This window comes from Eumetopias jubatus, unplaced genomic scaffold (genome assembly GCF_037043125.1).
Source record: "Eumetopias jubatus isolate StellerSeaLion01/CBP00866 unplaced genomic scaffold, mEumJub1_p1.0 scaffold_7, whole genome shotgun sequence".
In the NCBI taxonomy this organism is placed as follows: Eukaryota; Metazoa; Chordata; class Mammalia; order Carnivora; family Otariidae; genus Eumetopias; species Eumetopias jubatus.
In genome coordinates this window covers 77406844-77432065 of record NW_028274813.1, presented here as the reverse complement: position 1 = coordinate 77432065, position 25222 = coordinate 77406844, and the positions used below count along the sequence as shown (strand labels likewise).

Here is a 25222-nt window from a genome sequence, read left to right as displayed (position 1 = left end):
ATTTTATTTTTTTATTAAAGATTTTATATATTTGAGAGAGAGGGAACACAAGCAGGGGGAGTGGGAGAGGGAGAAGCAGGCTTCCCGCTGAGCAGGGAGCCTGATGTGGGGCTTGATCCCAGGACCCTGGGATCATCACCTGAGCCAAAGACAGACACTTAACGTCTGAGCCACCCAGGCGCCCCTGAACTGAATTTTAAATGTTAAACCAGCCATGTATTCTTTCGTCCTCTTTGCTTTAATCTGAATATATTCTACTAACCCACCCTAAAACTCACTGATCCTCTCTGTGTCAATCTGCTCATAAAATCATCTATTGAGTTATTAATTTGTTATATGTTTAGCTTTAAAATTTCATATGATTCTTTTTAAAAAGATTCCAATTCCTTGATGAAATTTTCTATTTTGCCGCTTATTTTCTTGAGTTTTTTAAAAACATATCTAACATGTAGGTCAGATAAGTTCAGTATCCAGATCTCCCGATGGTCTCCTTCCATTGCCCATTTTTTTCTTGTGGGTTTTCCACAATTACATGGTCTTGCCAAGTACTCCCTTATGTATATGTATGTACCAGACGTGGTATATAAAAAACTGCAGAGATAACTTAAAGCTCTGTAGGATGTTAAATTCCTCCAGAGGCTATTTCCTTTTGATTTTGGCAGACAGGTTAAGACCAATCACTTTACACTATCTTGGGACTGAGCTGACTCAAAGTCTGATTACTGTCCATCTCTCTTACCTGCTAAGGTGGAGCTTATTGTGGGTCTCAGCTGACGGCCTGGACTGTTCACCAGGGTCACTCTTTTTTGGCAGGCCCCATACTCCAACGCTGTCTCTCCCATACCCCAGCCCCATGTGTGGCCAAGGTTGAGAACAACTGGCCTAGATTTGTGTTTGCTTGATAATCCCTATCTGTAAAACTGAGTTATCACTGTTCCCTGCGTTCACACGCTCCTATCTTTTTGAGGTTCCCACCTCTGGCATTTCCAAGAGTCCCTGGGGGTCATCTTACAGACACTCAACGTAAAGTATGGACTGTGCTACTCTGGCCACTGCCATGCCCCATCCACTCTGGCTGTCATTTGCACAGCCTTTGCCGCTTCCTCCTGGCTGCCAACAGCCAGGCCTCATAGCCACCTTCTGGTGCTGCGTCTCAGGCTAAGCCTCGGTCGCTGTTCAGCTGTGGATCTGGACCAGAGCAGGAAACTAACTTCCCATCCTTTACCTTCTGTTCTGTTACCGTGTGCTCCCAGCTGAGGCCTTCAGGTGCCAAGTGGTGTGGGGCAGCTCTCTTTGTTTGCAAAATAGGCTTTTTGGTTCAAAGTGTTCACCTGCTCCTGGAGTAGTTTCATTTGGGATGGTGTCAATGGCTACCATGCTGAGTCCACTCACTGTGCCAGATTCCACCTTAAGTAGGTATCAGTTCTCCTGCTGGGCTCTTTCATCACCCTGTAGTTTGCCTACTGTCATCGACACCTGAGTCATCAACATGCCCATGGACCTTGGAAACTCGTCAGCCCAGCAGTGCCTAACTCCACATGCCAGACCTATCCAGCCAGTACTCCTACTATAAATATAGGGCATGTGATATATTTAGTGCATCTATGTAAATTTCATCAATTATGATCACCTGGATATAAGAACTAATTCACTCAGACTCAAACTGACTGGAAAACTCAAAAAACTGAATTTTTTGTACAACTTATACTTGATTTTTAATACTTTTACAGTTTAAGATAATTGTAGATTCACATGCACTTGTACAAAATAATCCAGAGATCCCATAGACGTTCATCCAGTTCTCCCCCAATGATAACAACTTGTATAACTAGAGTACAATATCACAACTAGCAAATTGACATTGATATATCCCATCAACCACATTCAGATTCCCCCAGTTTCTGTATATGTCTGTGTGTCTATTTAGTGCGAGGCCATTTCGCTGCACACACAGATTCAAATGGCCACCAAAATACAGAAGCGTCCCACCACAAGAAACCTTCATTGCCACCCTGCTGACGCCACCCTGGTGAAAGGTGAGGAGCACCACCTGCTTCCAACTGGCAGAAAATGGAAGATCGGTCCCTCAGTCCCACAAACACGACGGAGCAGACCTGGAGCACCACCCCCTGATTCTGCAGGGGTGGCGGGTGGGGAGGATGATCAGCTCCCTATTCTGCCCCATTGAAACTAGGGAGAGGGGGATGCAGTTTTCCTATTAGGGCATTAATGTTTGGCCAGAGTAGGGAAGGTGGCCAAAAAGGCTTTCCGTGGTGGGGCCACTCCTTTGTTGGTTCTCTGACTAGAAGGAACAGATTTTTCTTGTAGCTTACTTTAGCCATGCCTATCGGCGATTCCCGGATGGCGGCTACTCTAGCACCTAGCCTGGGCTATATGGGAGGCAGTAAGGAAACCTACACTCATCACCATGTTGTTTCTCAAGTCCCAGAGTCACCAGGCAGTCCACCTTCTTCTTTCCTCCTTTGAATCTTCCTATGTTTGTTTGATATATTATGTCCACAGTTGTAACAGGGAGCACCCGGAAGGAATAGGGTGCTCCATCTTGGCTAGAACCAGAGGTCTAATCTATACTTGATTTTTAAGAGAAATAAATAACTAACAGGTATGCTGATGCCAACAGTTAACTCATGTAAGCAACTTTTCAAGATGTTATAACTTTAGTCTAGCTCAGTATTCTCTGTCAACATTCTGTGTCTGATATGTAGATGTGCGTGTGTGTGTGACAAGAATTTGTGTTCAAAATAAGAATATTCTGTAAATAACTTCTGAAGCATCAAGGGAAATGACATTATGTTCTCTGTAGTTTTGTGTGGGTGTATTTAGACGAGTTTAATTCTCTAAACAATGGTTGTTTTCCTGTGTCAGAAACTCAATACCTAACCAATCTGGCTAAAATACAATACCAATCTGGCTAAAAGAGATTTTATTGCACATAGGTATCTTGAAGCAGAGTTAGATGATTAACCAAATATGAAGACAGTTTTTTTTTTTAAAGATTTTATTTATTTATCTGACAGAGAGAGACACAGCGAGAGAGGGAACACAAGCAGGGGGAGTGGGAGAGGGAGAAGCAGGCTTCCCGCCAAGCAGGGAGCCCTATCCGGGGCTCGATCCCTGGACCCTGGGATCATGACCTGAGCCAAAGGTAGAGGCTTAATGACTGAGCCACCCAGGTGCCCCAAATATGAAGACAGTTTTAAAAACAGCACCACTGGGGGCACTGGGTGGCTCAGTCGGTTAAGCCTCTGATTTTGGCTCAGGTCATGATCTCAGGGTCCTGGGATGGAGCCACATGTGTAGCCCTGCATTGAGCCCCATGTGGAACCCAGTGCCATGCTCCACACTCAGTGGGGAGTCTGCTAGTCCCTCTCCCTCTCCCTTTGCCCCTCCCCCGGCTCGTGCTCTTTCTCTTTCTCTCTCTCTCTCAAATAAATAAATGAAATCGTTAAAAACAATGAAAGTAATGGGCGCCCGGGTGGCTCAGTTGGTTAAGCAACTGCCTTCGGCTCAGGTCATGATCCTGGAGTCCCGGGATCAAGTCCTGCATCGGGCTCCCTGCTCAGCGGGGAGTCGGCTTCCCCCTCTGACCCTCTTCCCTCTAGTGCTTTCTGTCTCTCATTCTCTCTCTCTCAAATAAATAAATAAAATATTTTTTTAAAAAAATGAAAGTAACACCACTGGTGAAAAAGATCCTAAACATCTCTCAGAGATGCAGTATTTTTCTTCAAGTATGTGGAGGTTATTATGTAGAAACCCCCAGTTGGGTAAGCAAGACAAAAACATGCCAGACTTTAAGCAAGAGGATGTTAAATTAGATTGTTTTCCTCCTTTCTGATATTTATAAAAATGAATACATGCTTCTAGGAAAAATATTAATACATAAATATAAAATGGGAAATGTAACAAGTCCCTTGCTCTCTTGCCCTTCAATAATACCCTCCCCTCTGTTAACAGTTTTGGTGTGTTTGGTTAGATTTTTAGAAAGAGGCTTCAGCAGTCAAAGTTTTTTCTACGTACAAGCAAACTTGAAACTTCTCAGTCCCAGGAGATTTTTACAACCAATCATGGGAAATGAGATGGTTTAAGTGGGGAAGAACTCTCTCTCAAGTCTGCTCCAGCTTTCAATGCATGAAGAGAAAGACGTGGCTGCCCTTTAAAACATGTGCACAGGCGCGCACACGCGCGCACACTTTGGCACTTGCAAAGGCTATTTCAGTGACGCCTTCAGTAGTGTGCTCATTTCAGACTTTACATGGAACCTTCTCAGAAGTACAGCATGGGCTGTGTAGCGGGCATTCAATGCCTGCCTGTTGAACACACTATTCCAAGAGGGAACAATGGATCTTCATCTGTGTGCTCCACTTTTTTGAACAATGATTAGTAAAGAAACTAATTTCACAAACAGCACAATATACTAAAGCTTGCCAGTTTTATACTAAAGTTCCAGTTCTGTTGTTGTTTTCTTAAATCTTTGAATCCTGGCCTTCAGTAATCCTGTCCCCCTCTAAAACTCATTTACAAAATGATGCCAAACTGGAAGGAGGGAACTGTTGAATCCATTAGTCTATATAGGCTCAGCTCAAAATCCATAGACTATGAAGCCTTGCCCAAGTGCCATGACAAGGACTCTCTCCCTTTTTCCAACATCTTCCCGCCTTGGCGAAATATCTTTGTATGCTGCTTAACACAGGTCTTTGTGGCGGATGGTGGGGTTTATGTACCATCTAACATAATGTACACATTTTCTTGGTGTGCAGGCATTGTCTCACTCATTGTAGTATTCTTGGCTCCACGTGGTACAATGCCTTACCCAGAGAAGGCATTTAATAAATATTGATTAAATGGGCAGATTGAATAAGCCACATCTTGATTTCAAGGGAACCCCAGTTAGCTACAAAATTGGATTCTTCCTCCTGTTCATAGCTACATTTGCACAATAAGCATCACTACTTTGATTCTATTTAGTTAAAAATAATGCTTTTTCAAATCAATGAATTTCTTCACCTGAAAAATTTTGCTAAGTGATTTGTAAAATGAGAGACTAAGGGCATATTTGAGTTTCCACACAGGTGAAGACAAGCCTGAATTTCCCAGGGAAATTATTTGAAACCCTTTGTTCAAAGCCAGTCACTGAGAACAGGATGCTTTTTTTGGTTGATGCTGAGAATTTAAAACACCGTTCAGAGAGACAAGGAGGGTAAAAGATACTTTCCTAGAAATGACATGGGCTCTGACAATCAGGCACCATATTTTTCTAGCATGCCACATTTGGGGGGAAAAGGTGTATTCAGATGTATCAAAGTCTCAGTGTGGTGACATTATAAAATGTTATCTGGAACTTCTCCACCCACAAATATCTGAAGAAACAAAGGGCATCTGTTCATTCTTAGCTGCTGCTCAACACCAACCTTGAGCTTTTGAAACCCTGTCTATGTGATTGTGACTGACTCAGAGGCTTTGGAAAGGTATACTCCACCTATCCATGTGACATCTCTATGAAATCTAGGAAGTAGAAGCAATAAATCTTCTACTCATAACTGATTCTCTCTGATTCACACAAGTATGTTCCAGGTGAGAAAGTAGGCAAGCTTAACATTTAACTTTTCATATGTAGTCAGAATAAAGGTTAGCTTCCAGATCAAAGAAAAATCGGACTACATAAAGTTATGTTATGCAACAATATTTTAGGGTTGATATTTAAGCCAGAAGTGTGGGCACTTCTAGAACACTGGAGCCGTTCTAATAAACAAAGCTTTCTGCTTCCTGGGATCAGTTTTGAATTTCCCATTGCTATTTTGGGGCCCACGTCTCTGAGTTGGACGAAATGAGCATAGCTTACCCTAGGTTTTCTACTGCCCAGTGTGAAAGCAAAGCGTCAGTCCTTGTGCCAGTGTCTATATGTGTTTCTGCTTTAACATTGTCGGGTTTCATGGGAAGGGTATAGGGGTTGTAGGTCACTCCCCCATTGCCATCTCCCTGCCCCCTCTCCTCACCCCCACCCACCATCTTGAGCCAGCAGCATAAGGATGTGATCCTCGGGTAGACACCACAAATGATGGATTACACCAGTCTAAAGGATCAGCTTGGTGTAGGGTTTCAGAGGTCCCTTTTTGTACCTCTGAAGAAGAACTCTGGACTCTCTTCTCATTGGACAGAGGACCCAGAAAGAAGATGGCTGTATCCACTGGTGGGGAGATGAACCTGTCATGAATATTTTGTGGCAGTTAGAAATATTGAGTTCTAATATTAAACAGCAGCTAGAATCTCTCCCCAGAAAACTGCATACTCAAATAGAATTTAACTGAACAGGGGACACCCTTCTTGTTCATCCATAAAGAATGTTCTCACCTGAGGTCTATCCAGTGTTTGCGGGTATTTCTTTGGTGATGTAATACTTTACTCTGTTACATCCTTTGGGTCACGCCCGAGATCTTTCTGATCATTTTTCAAAGCCACATCATGGTTTAATGGCTGATTCTTTTCCCTTCTCAGTTATCAAAGCCTGGCTCTTGTCTCTGAAAGGTCAGAGGCACCTAGTCCTGGTTATTTATGTGAGTGCCGGCATTCACACTCAAGGACTTGGGAGGGCTTTTCAGTTGTTTTTATTTTGGAGGCACGCTCTCTGTTTCCTTCCCCGAGTTAATACAGATCACTGGCTTTAGGCAAAGCCTTTGTCTTTATTACTTTTCTAATTTCTGAAATTAAATTAGAGGCTGTGGGGGAGAAGTGAATTGGTTATCTGTAGTCTTAACCAAGAGGAACTTGGAAATACTGATCATACAATCACTGTAAACATGTTCCCCAAAACAACTGCTCTCCAACCCCCCACATGAAGACAAAGCACTCAGCAACATATTTATATGGTTTAGTTTTATGTTAGCAGTGGATCTCTGCTTTTAGATGGCAGTTTTGGAAAGAGTTCAACAGCTGAGTTGGAAACTACCACCTGCCCTCTAAAATATATAAGTGAGATATGGATGGTGGAGTTTCATGGGCCGACCCTGCTCCCAACTTGGCATTCTTTGGTTCCGGCTGTTGACCAGGGATAATTTAGATTATGAGAGTAAAACCAAGAAATGCTTTAAATGTAAATTCCTTGCATTGCATGTCTCTCTTTGAAGAACAAGTGGACATTCTTGCAAACTACCAGAATAGGAGGCTGGCTTTCTTCAGTCCAGCGGCTGTTAAGTAGATATGGAAGCCAAGGCCTCATGAATTTTATATCACATTTAGTTTTATTTTAGGGAGGTTAAGATATAGGCCTTAAAAATCTTAACCAGACGTGTCATTTCCTTTGTACTTTTCTAGTCGTGTTGTCTCGTTTGCCACAATTAGCACATCTTATTTTTTTAGTGGAGGAAATATTATTCCATGTTTCCAACTATACCTATCATGATGTTAAGAGGAAAACTGACACAATACTACACTTGCACTGGGATGAAAGAAACCTACAGACATCTACAAGTCATCTGGGGCTCTTGGCCACCTGTACAATCAATGATAACTCTGACTCCAATTTCAAATACTCTCCCCACTGTCCCCAGAGTTCAATCTTATCTATTTGTTCATTCATCCTTTTTTTTGACCCTCAGAAGGTTTATGGCAGCTTACAAAGGTAGACAAAAGTTAAAAATGGAAGACAAAGAAAAAATGAAATGTCGAACTGGGTTGTAAAATGGATCATAACAATTTGGTTTTGTTTGTTTTTTTAAGATTTTTTTTTTAAGATTTATTTATTTAGTTGGCAGAGAGAAAACATAAGCAGGGGGAGCTGGAGAGGGAGAAGGAGAGGGAGAAGCAGACTCCAGGCTGCGCTAGGAGCTGGACACGGGGCTTGATCCCAGGACTCTGGGACCATGTCCTGAACCGAAGGCAGACACTTGACCCGACTAAGCCACCCAGGCACCCCAGATCATAACGATTTGTAATGATGTTAACTATTGGGCCACATGGGTGGTTTTCTAAGATTTTTCTTAGCCCCTGCCAAAAGAAAAACCTGGTGAGTCACTAGATTCAGGATCTCCAGGATCACAACAAACCAGGTACTTGATGGAAGTGCTACTGTTCTTGGGACTAGAGCCAGCATGGACATTTTTCTAAGAAGCTCGTAAAGGAGACCATGTCCTCTGATGAACGATGAACGCCGGTGACGGCATTTTTGCAAGAGAGGCGGTAATACCTCCGTTTGGGACAGAGGTGGTGTACTCCTTACACAGCCCCTTGGTGTAGGCTGGTGACATCACATCAACGAGCAGTTTTGCAGATGCTGCAGCTGCCAGTCAGTCCTGCTTCCCTCTAGGAAGCTTCATCCGGACCATGCCCCCGTATAGTCTCAAGCTAGTGTGTGGCCCCTAATAAGTGCTCAGTAAATGTCAGTGATTAGTATTCTGACGACTATCCTCGCATGTCGGATGTGGGCCCAAAGCTGACTTTTCCTGGGAAGGAGATGGGCTCCACAGTATGCAGGGGAGTGAAAGGAGCCCAAGTCTCTGAGCTCACAGATCTCGCCTCCGCACTCTCTGGCACTTGTGTGAGCACGAAGGGCGGTCAGGCTTGGGTTAGGCAACGCCACATCTGGGCTCTCCAGGAAAGGTAGGCTTGCCCCAGGTAACACCTGAAAAATTGAAACTCCATAAATAGAGTTCTGGCCGGCATGGGGAGCAAGCCAACTCTGAGCTAAGATGAACACCTTCCAAGCAGAAACCTGTGAGCATCAGCATTTCGTTCTTGGAGGGCAAAGTCCTTTTAAGGAATTTTAAAAAAGGCTCTTAGAAATCCTTTTGTGAGTTCCCTGACTTACATCAGGAAAGAAGAGAGTGAAAATGCGGCTTATAGATGGGTTAGGCCCATGTGACTCCAAGATCCAGAAGAATCCCCCTTCTACCTCCTGCTTCCCCTTTCCTCTTGCTCCTTGCTTTGTCCTCCTTTTCAAAATCTCACTAAATGGTTCATCACCTATCATGTCAGAAGGCAGTCACTGCCAGAATCGGCCAAGAGCAGAATCCATTTGGAGTTGAACTACCCTCCCCCGGAGTTAATCTCCTGGGTGGTTGCATGTGGAACAGGGGATGCATGTGGCCGAGATTAGGCATGCATTGGTATTGAATTCTGAGCACCAGGATGTGTGCCCCGCCGCCCCGCATCCCTCACAGTCACGTCACTTTCTTCTTTTAATGAAAACTAAAACCCAGCTCCAGCCAGAGGGCAGTGGGAGTGAACAAATGTGCAGGGGAAAGAAAATAGAAATGTTTCGGAAGGTTGGCTCCCCCACCCCTGGTTTGGTCTAGAAAGAGCCTCTCCCTCCCTCCTAGCCCAAGGAATGCAGGAGAGGCCACAGAGGAGATGGGGAGGCCTCATGGGGAGGAATTAAGTGTGGCTCAAGTCTGTTTCTGACTTCTCTGTAAATACTGCGACACCTCCAAAGGAGGAACAGCTGAGATAAGTGACTGCTAATCCCCCAGTGCCGGGAGGAGGCTGGCCGCTCCCTTCCAGATCCCAGCAGATGGTGGATGAAACAGGCTTCCCTCGAGGCAAGGGCAGCGGGAACTATCCCACCTTCTGTTCCTTCAGCTTGCCCTGCATGTCTCCCTCATGGCCTGTCCCTGCCCAGAAGGGCCTCGAGGGCCCTTGAGAGCCCTGGGGACATACCCCTGCTTTGCCATCCCGCTGGGACGCTCAAGGTCAGCCAAGCTGGCCCCCAGCCAGGGCGGGCAGCTTGGGCAGCATTCAGCAGAGCTCCGTGGGCAGGGGCAGAAACAGCCAGGCAGGGCTGCCAAGTTTCTTCCTCTGTGAATCACCTGGAGAAGAGGAGTGGTGACTTACTTAAAATGCAGATTCAATCTTCCAAGGTGGAATCCGGGAAGTTGAATTTCTACTAGGCAGCCCAGGTCATTTGGCTGCGAGTGGTTCTAGCATATTCCACTCTGAGAAGCCGCAGTCCGAGGAGACGGCAAAGCATTTCGGGTGGTGGTCAGAGCAGAGCGCAATCAGGGGCCTGGGTTTGAATCCTCACCCTTCCCTTTGCTCAGCTCTGTGACCTCTAGCAAAAGAGGCCCCATTGCTTCCCTGCCTCAGAGGATACAGAGGAGTCTTTCTCAAACTGCAGGATGCAGCCTCTCCTGGCTTTTGAAGTCCCTTTCATCAAAATTTTCATCAAAAATGCAAGTGGGAGATTGATTGCACACCAGTGTGAATGTACTTAAGACTGCTGAACCGCACAGTTCTAAATGGTGAAGAGGGTAAATTTTAAGTTCATTAAATTTAAATTTTTTTTAATTTTAAAAAAAGGAATATCTAGACTGCACCACAGAGGATAAGTCATTTTTACATAAGTAAACGTGACAGAAGCCAATCTCAATTTTCAAATTAAATGGATCCCTCAAAGACTGTATCAAATGAAAATAGTCATTGATTCTTACTTTCCCATTGACTTGTATTTTAAAATATATAAAATAGGGTCTAGAGTTTTAAAAGGTGGAAATTGAGCAGTATTACAATGAACAGATATTGAACTATCATACAGCTTTAAGGGAAAAAAGTGTTCTTTCTTACCATAAATATAATGCATATCAAAATACGTTTTGTTTTAGGTGGGAAAGAAATGAAACTGTTCTAAAAATATTTTGAGGGGTTGGATCGTCTTCTGAAACCCGTCTCTGTGCTCCGACCTACCCACCTCCACCAGGGCAGACTGATCCCAAGGTGGGCAGGCTGGAATCGGCCTCCTGAGCCCTGGAAGTATCTGCAGAGGATTCGGGTCAAGAGCTTCGGTGCTCAGTGACCCACTGGACTTTCCAGGAGCTCCCTTTGCGCAAATGGCCGTGAACGTGGCAATCTGCCATCTGCCACTCCTAGGTCGAAACTTTCTTCCACACAAATGTTCATGAACTTCAGTCCTACTCTACTTTAAAGACAATAAAGTGATATTCTTCAAGAAGGCTTTCTCTGAGCCCTCTTTTGGATCCCTCTTTTCATGACTACCCCCATGATTCCCTTCTTTTTCATCCCAGCATGTACCATACGTGGCCCTGACTTTTCTGGAATTGTCCACCTCTGCTTTCCTTATCACTATATTCCTGTGACTAGCCCAGTTCTTGTCCCATAAATATTTGCTGAATCAATAAATGAATGAAATTGACCCAGTTCTTCCAAAGAGAAAGCTACTGCTGCCCCCAAGAGTATCTGAGTTGCTGAATTGTAGTAGCGACAATGTGCTTTGTATCTTCTATGTGGATGCTATCACTTGCCCCTAATTATTTTGATAATTAATGACCCTTGCCAGAAAAGAGTTACTGTTATTGTGTCCTTTTTTGAAGGCAAAAATTGAGGCTCAGGAAAGTGAAGTGACTTGCCTGAGACCAAATGCACCATAAGTGATAGAAGCAGGATTTGAACTCAGGGTTGTCTGGCTGTACCCCAGTCCCATCTCTCGTTTTTCTTGGCTCTTCTGCATCTGCGTGAGCTGAAGCACCTCTACTCTTTGCATCCTGTCAACGGGCATTTTCTTTGCAAAAGGCCTACTGTGTGGCAGGGCATGACCCCCGCCAGACACGCCCCCCCCACCTGGCTCCGTCACCCAGCTGCCTCCACAGTTTCTTCTCCAGACCAACCCAAACATGGTTGGGGAGTTCAGCGGGGAGGGCCCAACATTCCCCAGTCCGGACAAATATCTAATCAGTAGACCTCCTCAGCATATCAATCCAAGACCACTCTAGAGATGAATGCCTGTGCCCAGTTTTCTATTTTTAACTGGTGTGAGCGGGAGGGAAAACACAAGCATTAAAAATCAAAGTGCCAGTCAAGAACGGAGAATACGGGACACCCCAGAGCAAATCAGTGATCTGTGTCCTTATGTCTCCCTGTTCCTTTCCCCTCTCCCCAGTTCATGGCATCTTTCCGTCCCCTTTTCCAAAATCCCAAGATCCTTCTAGATCTGTTTCCACGAAGGAGCTGATACCATTTGTACGACTGCTTCTCCTACTCTAATGTGTGTGTGTGCGTGTTTATATATATGAATCAACTGGGCATCTTGCCAATTCCGATTCAGTAGTTCAGAGGGTGGGGGTCGGGTGGAGGCCCGGATTCTGCTTTTCTAACTCTGCTGTCCTGTGATGTGTTCATTTGGTTGAAGCTGCTGTTATCTTCTTGACAAGAATACTGCTCTTCCAGTCTTGTCTCCACTTGGAATAAAGGTCTTTTCCCCCCAGTTTACAGAGGTTCATCTATTCACCAGCAAGCACATAGGCAGCTTTTGGCATTGGGTCCTTCATGCACTTTGGCAGCAGGGGATCCTTTTCTGGCCTGAAGACAGGAGTCTGAGTTTGAGCAAAACCTTGGCAGCAGGAGGAGAGCTACCTGATATCCATGCTGGGGTAAACCTGGCCCCCTTCTCCAGCAAGACTTGGCCAGGCTCTTACTCCAGTTCTTGTTAGCCTCTTCCCTAGCCAGACCCTAAGCCATGCATGAGCTGCGGATCAAAGGGGCCTTGGTTAATCTCTGCTTTCTGACCTAGAGGAGCATGGCCCCAGCAACCTGGGTAAAAAGTCATCCAAGCTGGTGGGGACTAGACCAGAAGGGTGACCTGTCCCAGGTGCCCCCTTTTCTGGCCACCCCAAATGTGCTGCTGTTGTGCCCTTGGGGTCCACGATGACTGCCAGGGCTCTACTCCTCCAGCTTCCAGTCGTGGAAGATGAGAAGCTGCTGTCACTCCCCTGCCGCCCTGGTCCAGCTGTCAGGACCCCTCAGCAGAGGGCAGAGGGCCAAACCTTCCCGCTTGTCTGTGGCTTATTGTCTTAGACTGGCGGGGCTGCGAGGAACAAACCCACAGCGCACCCAGGGTGCACCTCCATCCCAGAAGGGGGAGGAGGTGAGCTGGCGTCACTTAGTCTTCCCCTGCCCCCTACCCCTCACCGCCTACCCCTCCCTAGCTCCCTATTTGGCCATCCCCCTGGTTGCCCCCTCCCCTTCCTTACATGGTCTGGGAGCCCCCTGGCTGATCCTCTCCCTTGCCCTTGGCTCCATGAATGGCCTCGGCGCTCCTCAGGGGTGCGAAGGAGACCAAATAAGGCAAGGTGGCCGACCAGGCCCCCCACCCCTGCCCCCGGCGGCTGCAACTGACCCCGTCCATCAGCACACTATAAAGCGGCGCGCCCCGCGCCCGGCACCCAGCGCCTGCCGCCCGAGCCGAGCCGAGCCCGACCCGCGGACGGTGAGTCAGCGCCCGCCCGCCGGGTCCGGCGCCACACCCGACCGCAGCCCGCCCCGAGCCCGTGGCCCCCTAGCCCGTGGCCCCCGAGCCGGGCCCGCCGCCACTTTAAAAAAAAAACAACAACAACCAAAAAAAAAAACAAAAAAAACAAAAAAACCACACTTTTCGATGCGGTTCTAACTTGTTTGATCCTGGGTCGTCACAGGAGAGAGACGCGCAGATCGCTAGCCCTGCGCGCCGCCCCACCCCCACCCCGTGCCCTAGGCATTTGGGGTCCCTGTTCTCATGCTCGTTTTTCTCCCGCTGGGGCTTGGGCATGGGGGTGTTGTTGGGGCCCAAGTGGGCTCTCTGGTTGTGGAAAGGCAAAGCTGTGAAGGGCTGGGGAGGCCTTGCTAAGGGGTGACCGCACCTCCTTGCACCCGGGGCAGAGTGCCTCCTGGCCAGGGAGCCTGGGTGGGTTCCTCTCCCCTTCTCCACGCACGTCCGCCTCGGTCTCCGCAGCCTCTTCCCACCCTGCCTACTCTGCCCCGAGGGGAAGGGAGCTGGCAGGCTTCCCTCCTCCGACCGCGAACCCTCCCCTGCTCCGTCCCCTCCTGGGGCGCGAGAAGGCCAGCGCGAGCGCGGGCACTGAGCGCCGGCCGCCCTGCTCTCCACCTGCAGACCCCGCCGACGCTGCGCCAGGATGTGCGACGACGAGGAGACCACCGCTCTGGTGTGCGACAATGGCTCCGGGCTAGTGAAGGCCGGCTTCGCGGGGGATGACGCGCCCCGCGCCGTCTTCCCCTCCATCGTGGGCCGCCCGCGCCACCAGGTAAACTTCCCGCCCTGCCTGTCCGGCTCTGGCCCGGGCCAGTCCCCGGCCTGCCACCTCCTCAGTCCATTCATCTAAGAAATGTGTCACCCGCCTTTCCTGTTGCATGAACTGCTCAGGTTAAATAAGGAAAGGATGCATTTAGCCTGAAATCCAAGCCCGGACAAGCAGTGCTCACACCACCAGCAACATACCACCAACCACCGCGGCTCGTCCCCCTTCCACTTTGCAGGGACACAGCCCTCCAGGGGTCGCACGCCCTGTGTGAAAAGCCGGCAGCTTCTCTCCTTCACCCCTGCCCTACGTTTTTAGTACTGTCTTCCCTGCCCCTTACACACTTCAGTTTCTAACTTGGCCTCCCTTGTCAGTCCCGATCAAGACGTGTAACACTGTAACTTATCCCAACCTACCAGGACCCAACCCACATTCCTCCCTCGTGTTCACAGCCAGCTCACTGGGCTCCCAAAGGATGTAAATCTCTCCGCTTCCTGGCTGTTGCATTTTTAGAAGCCGGGCGTGACAGAGGCAGCAAGTGCCATGGTGATAGTGACATACCACCTTGTTTATTAAAAGAGATGCCATGCTCTTGGGCTCCGCCGCCGGCCCAGCCAGACGAGCCGCCAAGGAGGAGAGCTGTGTTGTCGTGGCTGGTGGCTGAGGGGTTCCGCAGGACAGTGTTGGGCCCGCCTAATTTCAGGGGCAGAGTGATAATGGCATAGCAGCCCATCTTTTTATGTTCACTTGATGAATGTCAAAATCTTTTCTTAGGAGAAACACAGTGTGTCATTAATTCAGTCATTCCACAGGGTAGTCATTTATATTCTGGTAGACATGGGTGATGAACTTAATAATTTAATGAAGGCATCGTGGTATTTTTAAAATGAGGTGAGGCTGTACTTCTCTGGTGAAATAGCTTTATTCCCCTCTCCCCAGTTATATTCTATAGGACAGAATTGTACCTGGGGAGTGTGAGTGGGGGTGGGGAGAAGGTACTAGATTGATTTTAAATGATATTTCTAAACTGGGATAAAATTCTATTTTTTATTATTTCTGGTATTTCTAAGATGTGCCTTGACTTGAGCAGTTAGAGGTAAATTTATAAGGCATCAGTTACATTTCTAAAATAGTGGAAGCTTGATTTCCCCATCTTTTTCTTCTTATAGGGAGTCATGGTGGGTATGGGTCAGAAGGACTCCTACGTAGGTGATGAGGCCCAGAGCAAGCGAGGCATCCTGACTCTCAAGTACCCCATTGAGCATGGCATCATCACCAACTGGGATGACATGGAGAAGATCTGGCACCATACCTTCTACAACGAGCTCCGCGTGGCCCCTGAGGAGCACCCCACTCTGCTCACGGAGGCCCCACTGAACCCTAAGGCCAACCGCGAGAAGATGACCCAGATCATGTTTGAGACCTTCAATGTCCCTGCCATGTATGTGGCCATCCAGGCGGTGCTGTCCCTCTATGCTTCTGGCCGTACCACGGGTAAGTTTGGGCTGTGGGGACACTCACTGATTCACCACGTCCCCAAGTCACTGACCTTGCTATGAATCAGCTTCCCTTACACTCCCTGGGAAGGTGTCCTTGAGAAGAGAAGGAGGTAACAGTAGTTTCAGATCCCATGCATTTCTACGAGTTGAAAGCACATGGAGTTAGATCTCTACCTCTCCTAAAGTATGTGATGCCACATACTTAAGCCTCCACACGATGTATAAACCTGGAATGTAGCCATCACTGGTATGTGTTCCATACCAACACAGCCCCTGGGCACACGGCCCCAAGGAGAACCGACATTCCCTACAGGGTCTGAGTCAAAAGAGAGAGAACGTGTGCAAGTCAGATGGGAGGAAAGAAAAACACGCCTGGATGCTTCCATAATGTGCCAATGGCTGGTAAAAGGGATGGTCATTTGAAAGTGTCCTGGGGAAATTTTTCTACTACAATATTTAAAAGGGTGAGCTGTTGCTGCCTTCAGATTTAGCCTTCATTATGCTCATTTTTATTCTTTGTGTGTAAGGAATCTAATTTGATCTGGATCCATGCCCAGTGCGAGTATCTTTTAGCCAAGATTGGAAGTGGGCTTTGACACAACTAAAGCAGTGGTGTCCTCAGGGATTTACTTTGCTCCCGTCTGTTTCTTCCGACAGGCATTGTTCTGGATTCTGGGGATGGTGTAACTCACAATGTTCCCATCTACGAGGGCTACGCTTTGCCCCACGCCATCATGCGTCTGGATCTAGCTGGTCGGGATCTCACTGACTACCTCATGAAGATCCTCACTGAGCGTGGCTACTCCTTTGTCACCACTGGTGTGTGTGTGTGTGTGTGTGTCTCATCTGCCACAGCATCGTGTCTGCTTTTTTCCTCCACCAGAGAATCTACCTACCCCCTTACAGCTGACTTCATTCTCCAGAGCTTGACTCTGCTACCCTTTATCTCTGCAGCTGAACGTGAAATCGTCCGCGACATTAAAGAGAAGCTGTGCTATGTTGCCCTGGATTTCGAGAATGAAATGGCCACGGCTGCCTCTTCCTCATCCCTGGAAAAGAGCTACGAGCTGCCCGATGGCCAAGTCATCACTATTGGCAACGAGCGCTTTCGCTGCCCTGAGACACTATTCCAGCCCTCGTTCATCGGTGAGTGGTAGGGTCTGGCGCAGGGGACTAGCTCTTCCTTAAGAAATCTAGGGGTCCCCCAGAGTAAAACTGATTCTCATCAAGAAGGATTAAGGGGCCCTTGAGTTAAAAGAAGTCACAGCTCAGAGTCCCACACAGCTCAGCCTCAGATCCTGAGGGCTCATTAAAGGGATGGCCATCCTGTTCTGTTGCAGTGATACGATAAAGGATGACACGCTGACTTCATGTCAAAATAAAGAATGAGGCAGGATAGTAATTGAAGCATCTGTGTCTGCAGGAAAGGAATGGTTACTCAGAAGTGCTGACTTATTGCAGTAAGTCCATTACCCGGTAGCTGGACTTCCTCTGAAGTTACTCATCATTAAATGCAACCATACGAATCATACTCGTGGTAATAACTGGACCCTGGTAGTTTACCAAACATCTTGCCCCAGGAATGATTTCTAAGAGGAAGCTTGTCAGGATCTGATTTTAGCCCATCAATAAAAATTGCATTAATCTAACTCTAATGCGTGTCTCACCCTTTCCAACATATCTCTATACATCTGATGCATGTGTTCAAGTGTTCACTCCAAACAGGTGCTAAACACGGTGGTTTGTGTCTCGACAGTCTGTTGAGGATTAACTGTGAGAGACACCTGTTCTGCAAACGCGTTGCAGTGTATCTTAAAGAAGAGCACATGTTGCAGAGACAAATGGGCGACAGTTTATCAACAAAAGGAGTCCTGTTTTCTTCCCTCCACCCTCGGCCCCTGGCCCGAGTGCAGTGTGATTTTTTTTTTTTTAAACTTATTTCTAGGTATGGAATCTGCTGGCATCCATGAAACCACTTACAATAGCATCATGAAGTGTGACATTGATATCCGCAAGGACCTGTATGCCAACAATGTCCTATCGGGAGGTACCACCATGTACCCTGGTATTGCTGATCGCATGCAAAAGGAAATCACTGCTCTGGCCCCCAGCACCATGAAGATCAAGGTAAAGAACCCCTGTGGGTGGGAGAGGCAAGGTGGGTCTTAGGATTGCACGCAGAACTCACACTGTGTGCTTCCCGTCTCCTATACGCTTTACCTCTTAGCTTTTCTAGCACTTTTCCCAAGATAAGAGACTTTAAAAAACATTTTCAAGCAGTGGATAATAATAGATGTTGGAAGAAAAAAAAATACCCTAAATCTTTGAACACATTTTAAAAGTCTCCAACTTTTGGGCTAGCCTCCATCACACATTTAGCTTGTTGCCACATTATACTCTAGTTCAGAGAAGTGGGGCAATTCTATTTTGTAGAGTCTTTGATAATGGACAGAATGAGCCAGAAGAAAATGCATAAAACTTGATTCCGCCATATTCATTTATGGTATGAAATATCTCATACTTTTCTGTGAATCTCTCCAGCATGTTGCTTGATCTGTTGCCTGGAGTGTCAGAGTTCACCGGAAGCATTTGTTTTCTTTCTGCAGATTATTGCTCCCCCCGAGCGTAAGTACTCTGTCTGGATTGGGGGCTCCATCCTGGCCTCCCTGTCCACCTTCCAGCAAATGTGGATCAGCAAGCAAGAGTATGATGAGGCAGGCCCATCTATCGTCCACCGCAAATGCTTCTAAGGTGACTTCTCTCTTAGTCTACATTCAGGATGACAGTATTATGCTTCTTGGAGTCTTCTGAACCACCCTCCCTTATCTCTCATCAATCATTGTACAGTTTGTTTACACATGTGCAATTTATTTGTGCTTCTAATATTTATTGCTTTATAAATAAACCAGACCAGGACTTGCAACGTACAAAAGCCTCTCTCCTTTCTTTCCCTGGGAGGCATGGGGTGGGGCCAGTGTAGGCTTACTTCAGTGTGTGAATTCAAATGCTGGTGGCTTGCCCCCAGGAGCACTGTAATATCACAGTACCACAAAGTGCATCAGATGAATTGGTGTGACATTTAGCCGGGAGTTACACTACTAAATATCAATTTTACACTTTGGAATAGAATCATGAATATATGTCGCATCTGAAAAGTAGATTAGCTTTAACTCTACATCAGCAAGACACAATTCTTTGGGATTAGTTACTGTGAATGACAATGAAAGTTGTAGCATATGTGCCAGGTGTTTTTGTAACTTTGTAGAAACCACATATATATTAGTAATGAGAAAGTCAAAGATTATTTTAAATAAGTTGGCTTAAATTCTCAATTCTAGACTCCTCAGTTGTCTTCCTGAGGGCTATGCGTGTCCATGGTGAAACACAGAGGCCGGCTGACCGTTAGGCCCAGCCATGCCCCATTCCGAATACTCCCGAAACAGATCAAGACCATTGTGCATGTTCGAAATAAATGTGAGGAAACAGGCACTGCACCAGATCCTTTTGCCTCATCAGTAACTAACTTGTGGGACAGAGGTCTTTGGGTTCTTCATATCTTTGAAATCTTGGGCCTTGGAGTTGAGTGCAGTGAAGGCTATGAAGTCTGCCGGAAGGTGAAGGGGAGTGAAGCCACAATATTCCCTTTATTCCACGCTGGACTCTCTGCAAAGTATGTTCTGAGGGCTGCTGGGGGCAGCATCAAAGAATCAGTCATGCTTTGTCCTTGAGGGGCTCACATACACTACACATAGACTCCCAGTGTGTGCGGTCTGGGAAGCTTCAAGGAGATGGACATGGGTCTGGGTCTTGAAGAATGGTTACGAATCACAGAGGTGAGAAGAGCGGAAGGAAATCTCAGCAGAAGTGGGGCAGAAGCCAGCTAACAAGGCACAGGGCAGGCTGGTGGGAGCTGATGACTTAGGAAATCAATTTGGGAAGGTAAATTTCCACCAGATTGCGGAAGCTCTGAAATTTTTCATTTTCAAGTTAATTGTTCATGAACTGTTGGAGCATTTGAATGGATGTAATTAAACTTTTATCTATTGATGAGGGAATCAAGACAGAAAGATGAAGTAAGTGGTGCAATGTTACACAGCATGTGGAATACCCAAGACGTGAAGCCAGATTTTCTGACATCTAATTTAATGGTGTGTCTCAAACCATCTTTAGTCATAAAACTTCAGTCTTAAACTATACTCATAAAGTTATAAACATAAACATATAGACATAAAGCTTTAGTCATGGTCTTAGTGCATTTTATCATACACCTTTTGGGAGTCTGCATTCAAAATTTTGAGTATTTGGGGCTCATCGGACATCTTTAGTAAAGTTGCCAATGTCATTATTCAGGGTCATAATTTTGTCTTTATATTATTCATTTCAAAAGTATCTCTTGATCCCTGACTCTGGGCTAAGCACAGTAGTAGGTGCGGGGGACACAAAGATGGATCAAAGCACATTTTCTGTGCTTAAGAAGTTCAGAGTTTAAAGTCTGTGCTATTATGTTATAGTAGCCTGAGCAAACTCACAGAAGATTTTCCCACATGTTGGGCATAATGGTCCAAGATTCATGGTCTAGCAACTTAGCAGCCTCTGGAGCAAAAGAGTGTCTTGCTATGTGATTCTGTCAAAAACTCCAGGGAAGTCTAAGTCTGGCCAGGCTTGAGTACTGAATCATTACCATCCTTACCATGGGAAGGTATGAAAGAGAACTAAATGGCATGAACACCATACCTAATGAGCTCGAGCAGGAGGGGAAATATGGTAGTTTGTGGGCGAGGGCTCCAACTTCCAGTTTGAGAGTTTTATTTGATTTAACAGGTTGTGAGAAGAGCTTGAGAAGAGCAATGACTTCACTCACACAAAACTGGGGGGTAAGACTGAGAAGCTTTGGATGGTGGATGTGTGACTGGCCAGATTTTTTCCAGACTCCACTGTGGAGACCCAGGAACCCAAAAATCTCTCTATGACCAGATTAGCCGGGTGTTTAAGAAGAAATAAGTCAGATAAGAGAAGGAGGGAAGATTCTTTGTGATTAACATGGTACAAATGCTATAAATATTTCCTGGTAACTGAGAGCTACTGAAGAAATTTTGAGTCTTTTAGGCCAAAACCAACAAAGATCAATACTCAATTTAAGGTTGTTAACTTTAAATAGAGCAAATAGTAATTTTATTTCAGCAAAAAAAGCCCTGAGTTTAATCGGAAATCACAGAGGAATTGCAATTTGGGACAAGCGAGCCATGGTGAACCACCAGCCAGTCCAAAGGGACAAAGGGACGGTCAGCTTTTATTGGGTTTTAGGAGGACATTGGGGAGGATTGCTTAGAACGAAAGTTTTTTGGAGAAGAACAAGAGTTGGAGGTTGTAGTTTCTCATTGGCTGCACGTGGGGGTTAGTGCGATGCTGCTGGGGCAGGGAGGGATCTTCCTTCCTTCTCTTAAAAGCAAGAGACAAAATTCCTATGTGAAAAACGTCCTCCCTTGCTGGAGTAATTCTTATCTTCCTTCTTCCCCCGGTTACACAGGCTGCAAAGAGTGCTATATGCATGAGAGCTCCCCCTTCAGGGCTTCTCAGCTCCATTTTAAATGAGATTTCCCTTATTTTCACAAGGTGTTCCGGGGCTCCTTATACAAGGGATTTCTCCTTCTGGCAGAGATTGGCTGTTGTTATGGCAACCAAACTCCCATGAGGAAGCTACAGGATAAAAGATCTTGGAGAGATTACAAAAGTATACTTTTGGTCACTGGTGAGCCCCATGGTAGAAGCAGTTCAGTCATCAGCTCTGTGTGTAATGAATGATACGAGCAAGACTGACCCGGCAGATAAAGAGCTTCAGTTCAAGAACAGCCTCTCAGTCATCGGGGTTCTGGGCCCTGACTCCTGCAAAGGAGAGCTGAGTCAGGTGAAGCAGGGGTGGTCTGCAGGACTCCCAGCAGTGTTGTTTGCTTATGGCTCAGCATTGTTTCACTGCAGCTTCCATGGCAATCAGGGTTGGGGAGGGGAGACAGAAAGAAAACAGACCCAAAGGAAGGTTGCAGTAAAGGTGAATTACAATATGGCATTAGCAGTAGATGAGAAATGGACTCTGCAGTGAAGTGTAAGCAAGGCCTTGGGTCAACAGGTTCACTTGAAGAACTTTGGAAATACTACTGGATAATGACAGGGTAGGCATCATGTAGGGTAGGACATGAGAGAGCAGGCATTATGCAGGAAGTTTAAAAGCAAATCTGACTTAGGCACAATAGTGAAATTTTTCCAAGACACCTTTAACTCTAGGATCTACCTTGTGGACTTCTTTTCCAGGGTCTACCACCCAATGCTGGCTACCAGGGACACTCTCCCTACCACTCATATCTTGATGACACTTAACCTTTACTTACATTCCTTTAGAGAAGAGGCCATGTTAATTAACATGTCAGTTACCTAATCTATGTTCCTGGGGGAAAGTAAGAACATATTTTCCCACTAGAGAACATACCCATAATTTAACAACAGTTTTCTGTATATCATTTATTATTATTTTTATTATTATTATTATTATATCATACTAACCTGAAGTTTTGATGTTGCATGAGCTTTCAATCAAAAAGATTAAGTTCAAATCCTGGTTTTGCCACTGACTAGTTGAGCGTCTTTTAAGGAAATAACAACCTCTCTGAATCTCAGAACAGAGGGGCTAACTTAAATCATGCTCCCAGGGGCGCCTGGGTGGCTCAGTTGGTTAAGCGTCTGCCTTCGGCTTACGTCATGATCCCAGGATCCTGGGATCGAGCCCCACATCAGGCTCTCTGCTCAGCAGTAACTCTACTTCTCCCTCTCTCTCTGCCTACTGCTATGCCTACTGGTGCGCTCTCTCTCTCTCTGTGTGTGTCAAATAAATAAATAAAATCTTAAAAAAAAAAAAAGATGGGTTTCATAAGCAGCAATGACAGCATGTGCTGTGGGTTGGATGGGGCAGGCAAGAAAATGAAGGAACAACTGAAGCTACCCAGACTGCTGGCTTGAATGGACTATGTGTTTTCAAGGAAATTAAAATTTCAAGGTAATTCAAATGCAGCTCCAGTCCTACACTGGAAAAAGGGCATCATCCAAGATGGGATTTGCCCTGAGTCTTGGAAAGTGTTAAGGGTTTGGGAGAAAGGGAGGGAGACTGAATGAGCAGAGAGTGGTTTGGGGGACATGAAAGTACTGGGGAGACCTGACAGGAGCAGAGAGTATGTGTGGGGAGGCAGCAGTCAGGTAGATTGGGATCCAGTAGGATGAGGACTAAGGCGTGAGCTTTGGAGACACAGGAGGGCAGTGTTCTTCCCTAATGAATACAAACGATGATAGAACGGCCCTACAAAGTTGCTGTGAAGATGAAATGGGCTGAAGTTGATACTATGCTCGGGCCTTGACACAGAGTAGGACCTTCACTAGTGCTCTATAATCATTGTTATTAATTAGTATTTCTACACTTACATATACTTCTTTATATATAGTATATGTAATATATATTATACATTATACACACGTGTGAGTGTGTGTGCATGCACACATAAGAATTGAAAGGCCAGTATGGAAATTTGGATTTGATGTGAGAGAAATGTGTTTTCTGCTGAGATGTTTCCTGAGAAATGATCCACTGAATAATATTTAAAGAAGGTGAACTCTGGGGGTGCCTGGGTGGCTCAGTTGGTTAAGCGACTGCCTTTGGCTCAGGTCATGATCCTGGAGTCCCGGGATCGAGTCCCACATCGGGCTCCCTGCTCAGCAGGGAGTCTGCTTCTCCCTCTGACCCTCTTCCCTCTCGTGCTCTCTATCTCTCATTCTCTCTCTCTCGAATAAATAAATAAAATCTTTAAAAAAAAAAAAAAAGAAGGTGAACTCTGGCATTTGGATCCCCAGAATGGGCTAGTGAGCAGAGATACTTGCTGAACGACTCAATAGTCCAAGGGCAACTAGAGAATTCAGGGAGCACATACTCCAAAGGCTGAGAACGTAAAGCTATACTCTCCTTCATCTGCCGAAGGAGAGATGGACCTAAATAACTTCATGACTTCAGGACATAGGGTTCAAAGAGTTCAATTAATAATCACCATGGCCTTACATTACAGGGCCTTTTAAAAAAAAATCTAAATTGGCTTCCTGAATTCTCATGTAGGAAGCCCTTTTCGTAGCACATTGAGCCCCCTCTCAAGTTGAAGCAACTTATTTTAAATCTGTTTAAATCTTACAGTAAAGAGTAGCCACATTCTCTTTTATACCCACTACTCTGGAGTGTCAATGGCATTGTGTTATAATAACTGGTTTGATTTTAATACATAAAAGGGAGCTTCGTCACTGAAATATAGTATGAGGATTCTAGTTTTTAAGAAGAAAACCGTCGGTTGGTAGGGATGAGAGTTTCAGCAGGAAGAACTTGATGAGTGTTTACTCCAAATATAAATCTTAATAGGAAGGATATAAAATATAAAATATAAAATATATACCCAAACTCTTAAGAGAAAGAAGCATGATACAAGGAATTAAAAATCTACTATAATACTCACATGTTGAATTGAAGCCTCCATCAGCCTGGGTCCCCACAGGATTAGAATGAGTAGTGCCTCCTGCAGACACAAAGTGTAAGTGAGAAATACACTGCTAACCAGAAATACATAAGTTAACCATGAGCTTGTTTGTTACCACTGCATAACCTAGCTTATTCTGACTGTTAGCACCAGCTTCCGACCCTGACCTCCCCAGGATTTCACTTGGCTCTAGGGCTCTGAGGCGATTGTATACCAGCTGAATAATACGTTTACAATAATCACTGTAACCCAGGATTTTTGTTAGTTCACGTGGGACGGTTGTTCACGGTGTCCAAAGTGCCACACTATCAGAAACGGAAGTCTGGTATTGGGTAATTTTATTCAATTTTGGGGGGAGGTTGTTTTTCTTTGGCATATGAATCAAGTAGAAGATCTATGGGAAGTTACATCTTATTGGTTCAACATGTGGGCAGCATGCTCAGGAAGTAAAAATGAAGGGTCTCATCCAGGTTACTTTGCTGTACTTTGTGTCCAAAGTTTGCAACCAATCCTGCCTCATCATTGAATTGGATTATCTTATTTTTTTAAACAAAAGCTTTAAGATATAATTCACATCCCATACAAGTCAGTCATTTAGAGTATACAATTTAATTAGTTTTTAGCATACTCACAGGCAGATGCAGCTATCACCACAGTCAATTTTAGAACATTTTCATCATCTTAAAAAGAAATCTCATACCCTTTAGCTCCTATTCCTGTGTACCCACATCTAGAAGGACTAATGAGATGATCCAGATGCATGGTCCTTCTCTCCAGGGAAGAGTAAAATTATGACCTTGTCTTAATAAAGTCCCTCTACTGCAAGAAAAATAAGGGAAACCACCAGGGCCTTTGCGCATGGGATTCCTTCTGCATGGGCCTCTTTCCTCCTCACGGCCAAGAACCTCCTCTGCACACAGAAGACTCCTAGAAACACTCATTTAAGTTAGACTCCCGCTTCATTGCCACCCTTGGTTCATTTCCTTTGTATCACATATTATATTATCTTTTGTTTTACCTTTATTGAGGTGGAGTTTATATACAATAACACATGTCCATTTTAAGCAAGCAATTCAATGACTTTTGACAAATGTGTATACCCAGTAACCCCCACCCCAATCAAAACATAGCACAC

At 45.7% G+C, this 25222-nt stretch overlaps 1 protein-coding gene across 5 annotated transcripts; it reads left to right on the top strand.

Annotated features, from left to right (window-relative positions):
- Positions 1–13910: 13910 nt before the first annotated feature.
- ACTC1 (actin alpha cardiac muscle 1) lies at positions 13911–18282 on the top strand. 5 transcript variants are annotated; one of them, XM_088025081.1, is made up of 7 exons: positions 13911–14039; positions 15203–15329; positions 15441–15527; positions 16190–16351; positions 16487–16678; positions 17478–17659; positions 18139–18282. In XM_088025081.1, exons 1-7 carry the CDS (start codon positions 13911–13913, stop codon positions 18280–18282), a joined length of 1023 nt encoding a protein of 340 aa, XP_087881207.1. The 5 variants fall into 5 exon arrangements, with proteins under 5 accessions (XP_087881207.1, XP_087881208.1, XP_027975247.2 ...); XM_088025082.1 differs by lacking the exon at positions 15203–15329 and having other exon boundaries at positions 15332–15527; XM_028119446.2 differs by having other exon boundaries at positions 15203–15527.
- The last annotated feature ends 6940 nt before the right edge of the window (positions 18283–25222 follow it).

Bases quoted from the DNA above. Each gene is read 5' to 3' on its own strand.
- ACTC1 (XM_028119446.2), top strand. From the start codon at position 13,911: ATGTGCGACGACGAGGAGACCACCGCTCTGGTGTGCGACAATGGCTCC. The intron at 16,352-16,486 runs GTGTGTGTGTGT...TTATCTCTGCAG, and splicing joins CTACTCCTTTGTCACCACTG to CTGAACGTGAAATCGTCCGC. The intron at 16,679-17,477 runs GTGAGTGGTAGG...ACTTATTTCTAG, and splicing joins ATTCCAGCCCTCGTTCATCG to GTATGGAATCTGCTGGCATC.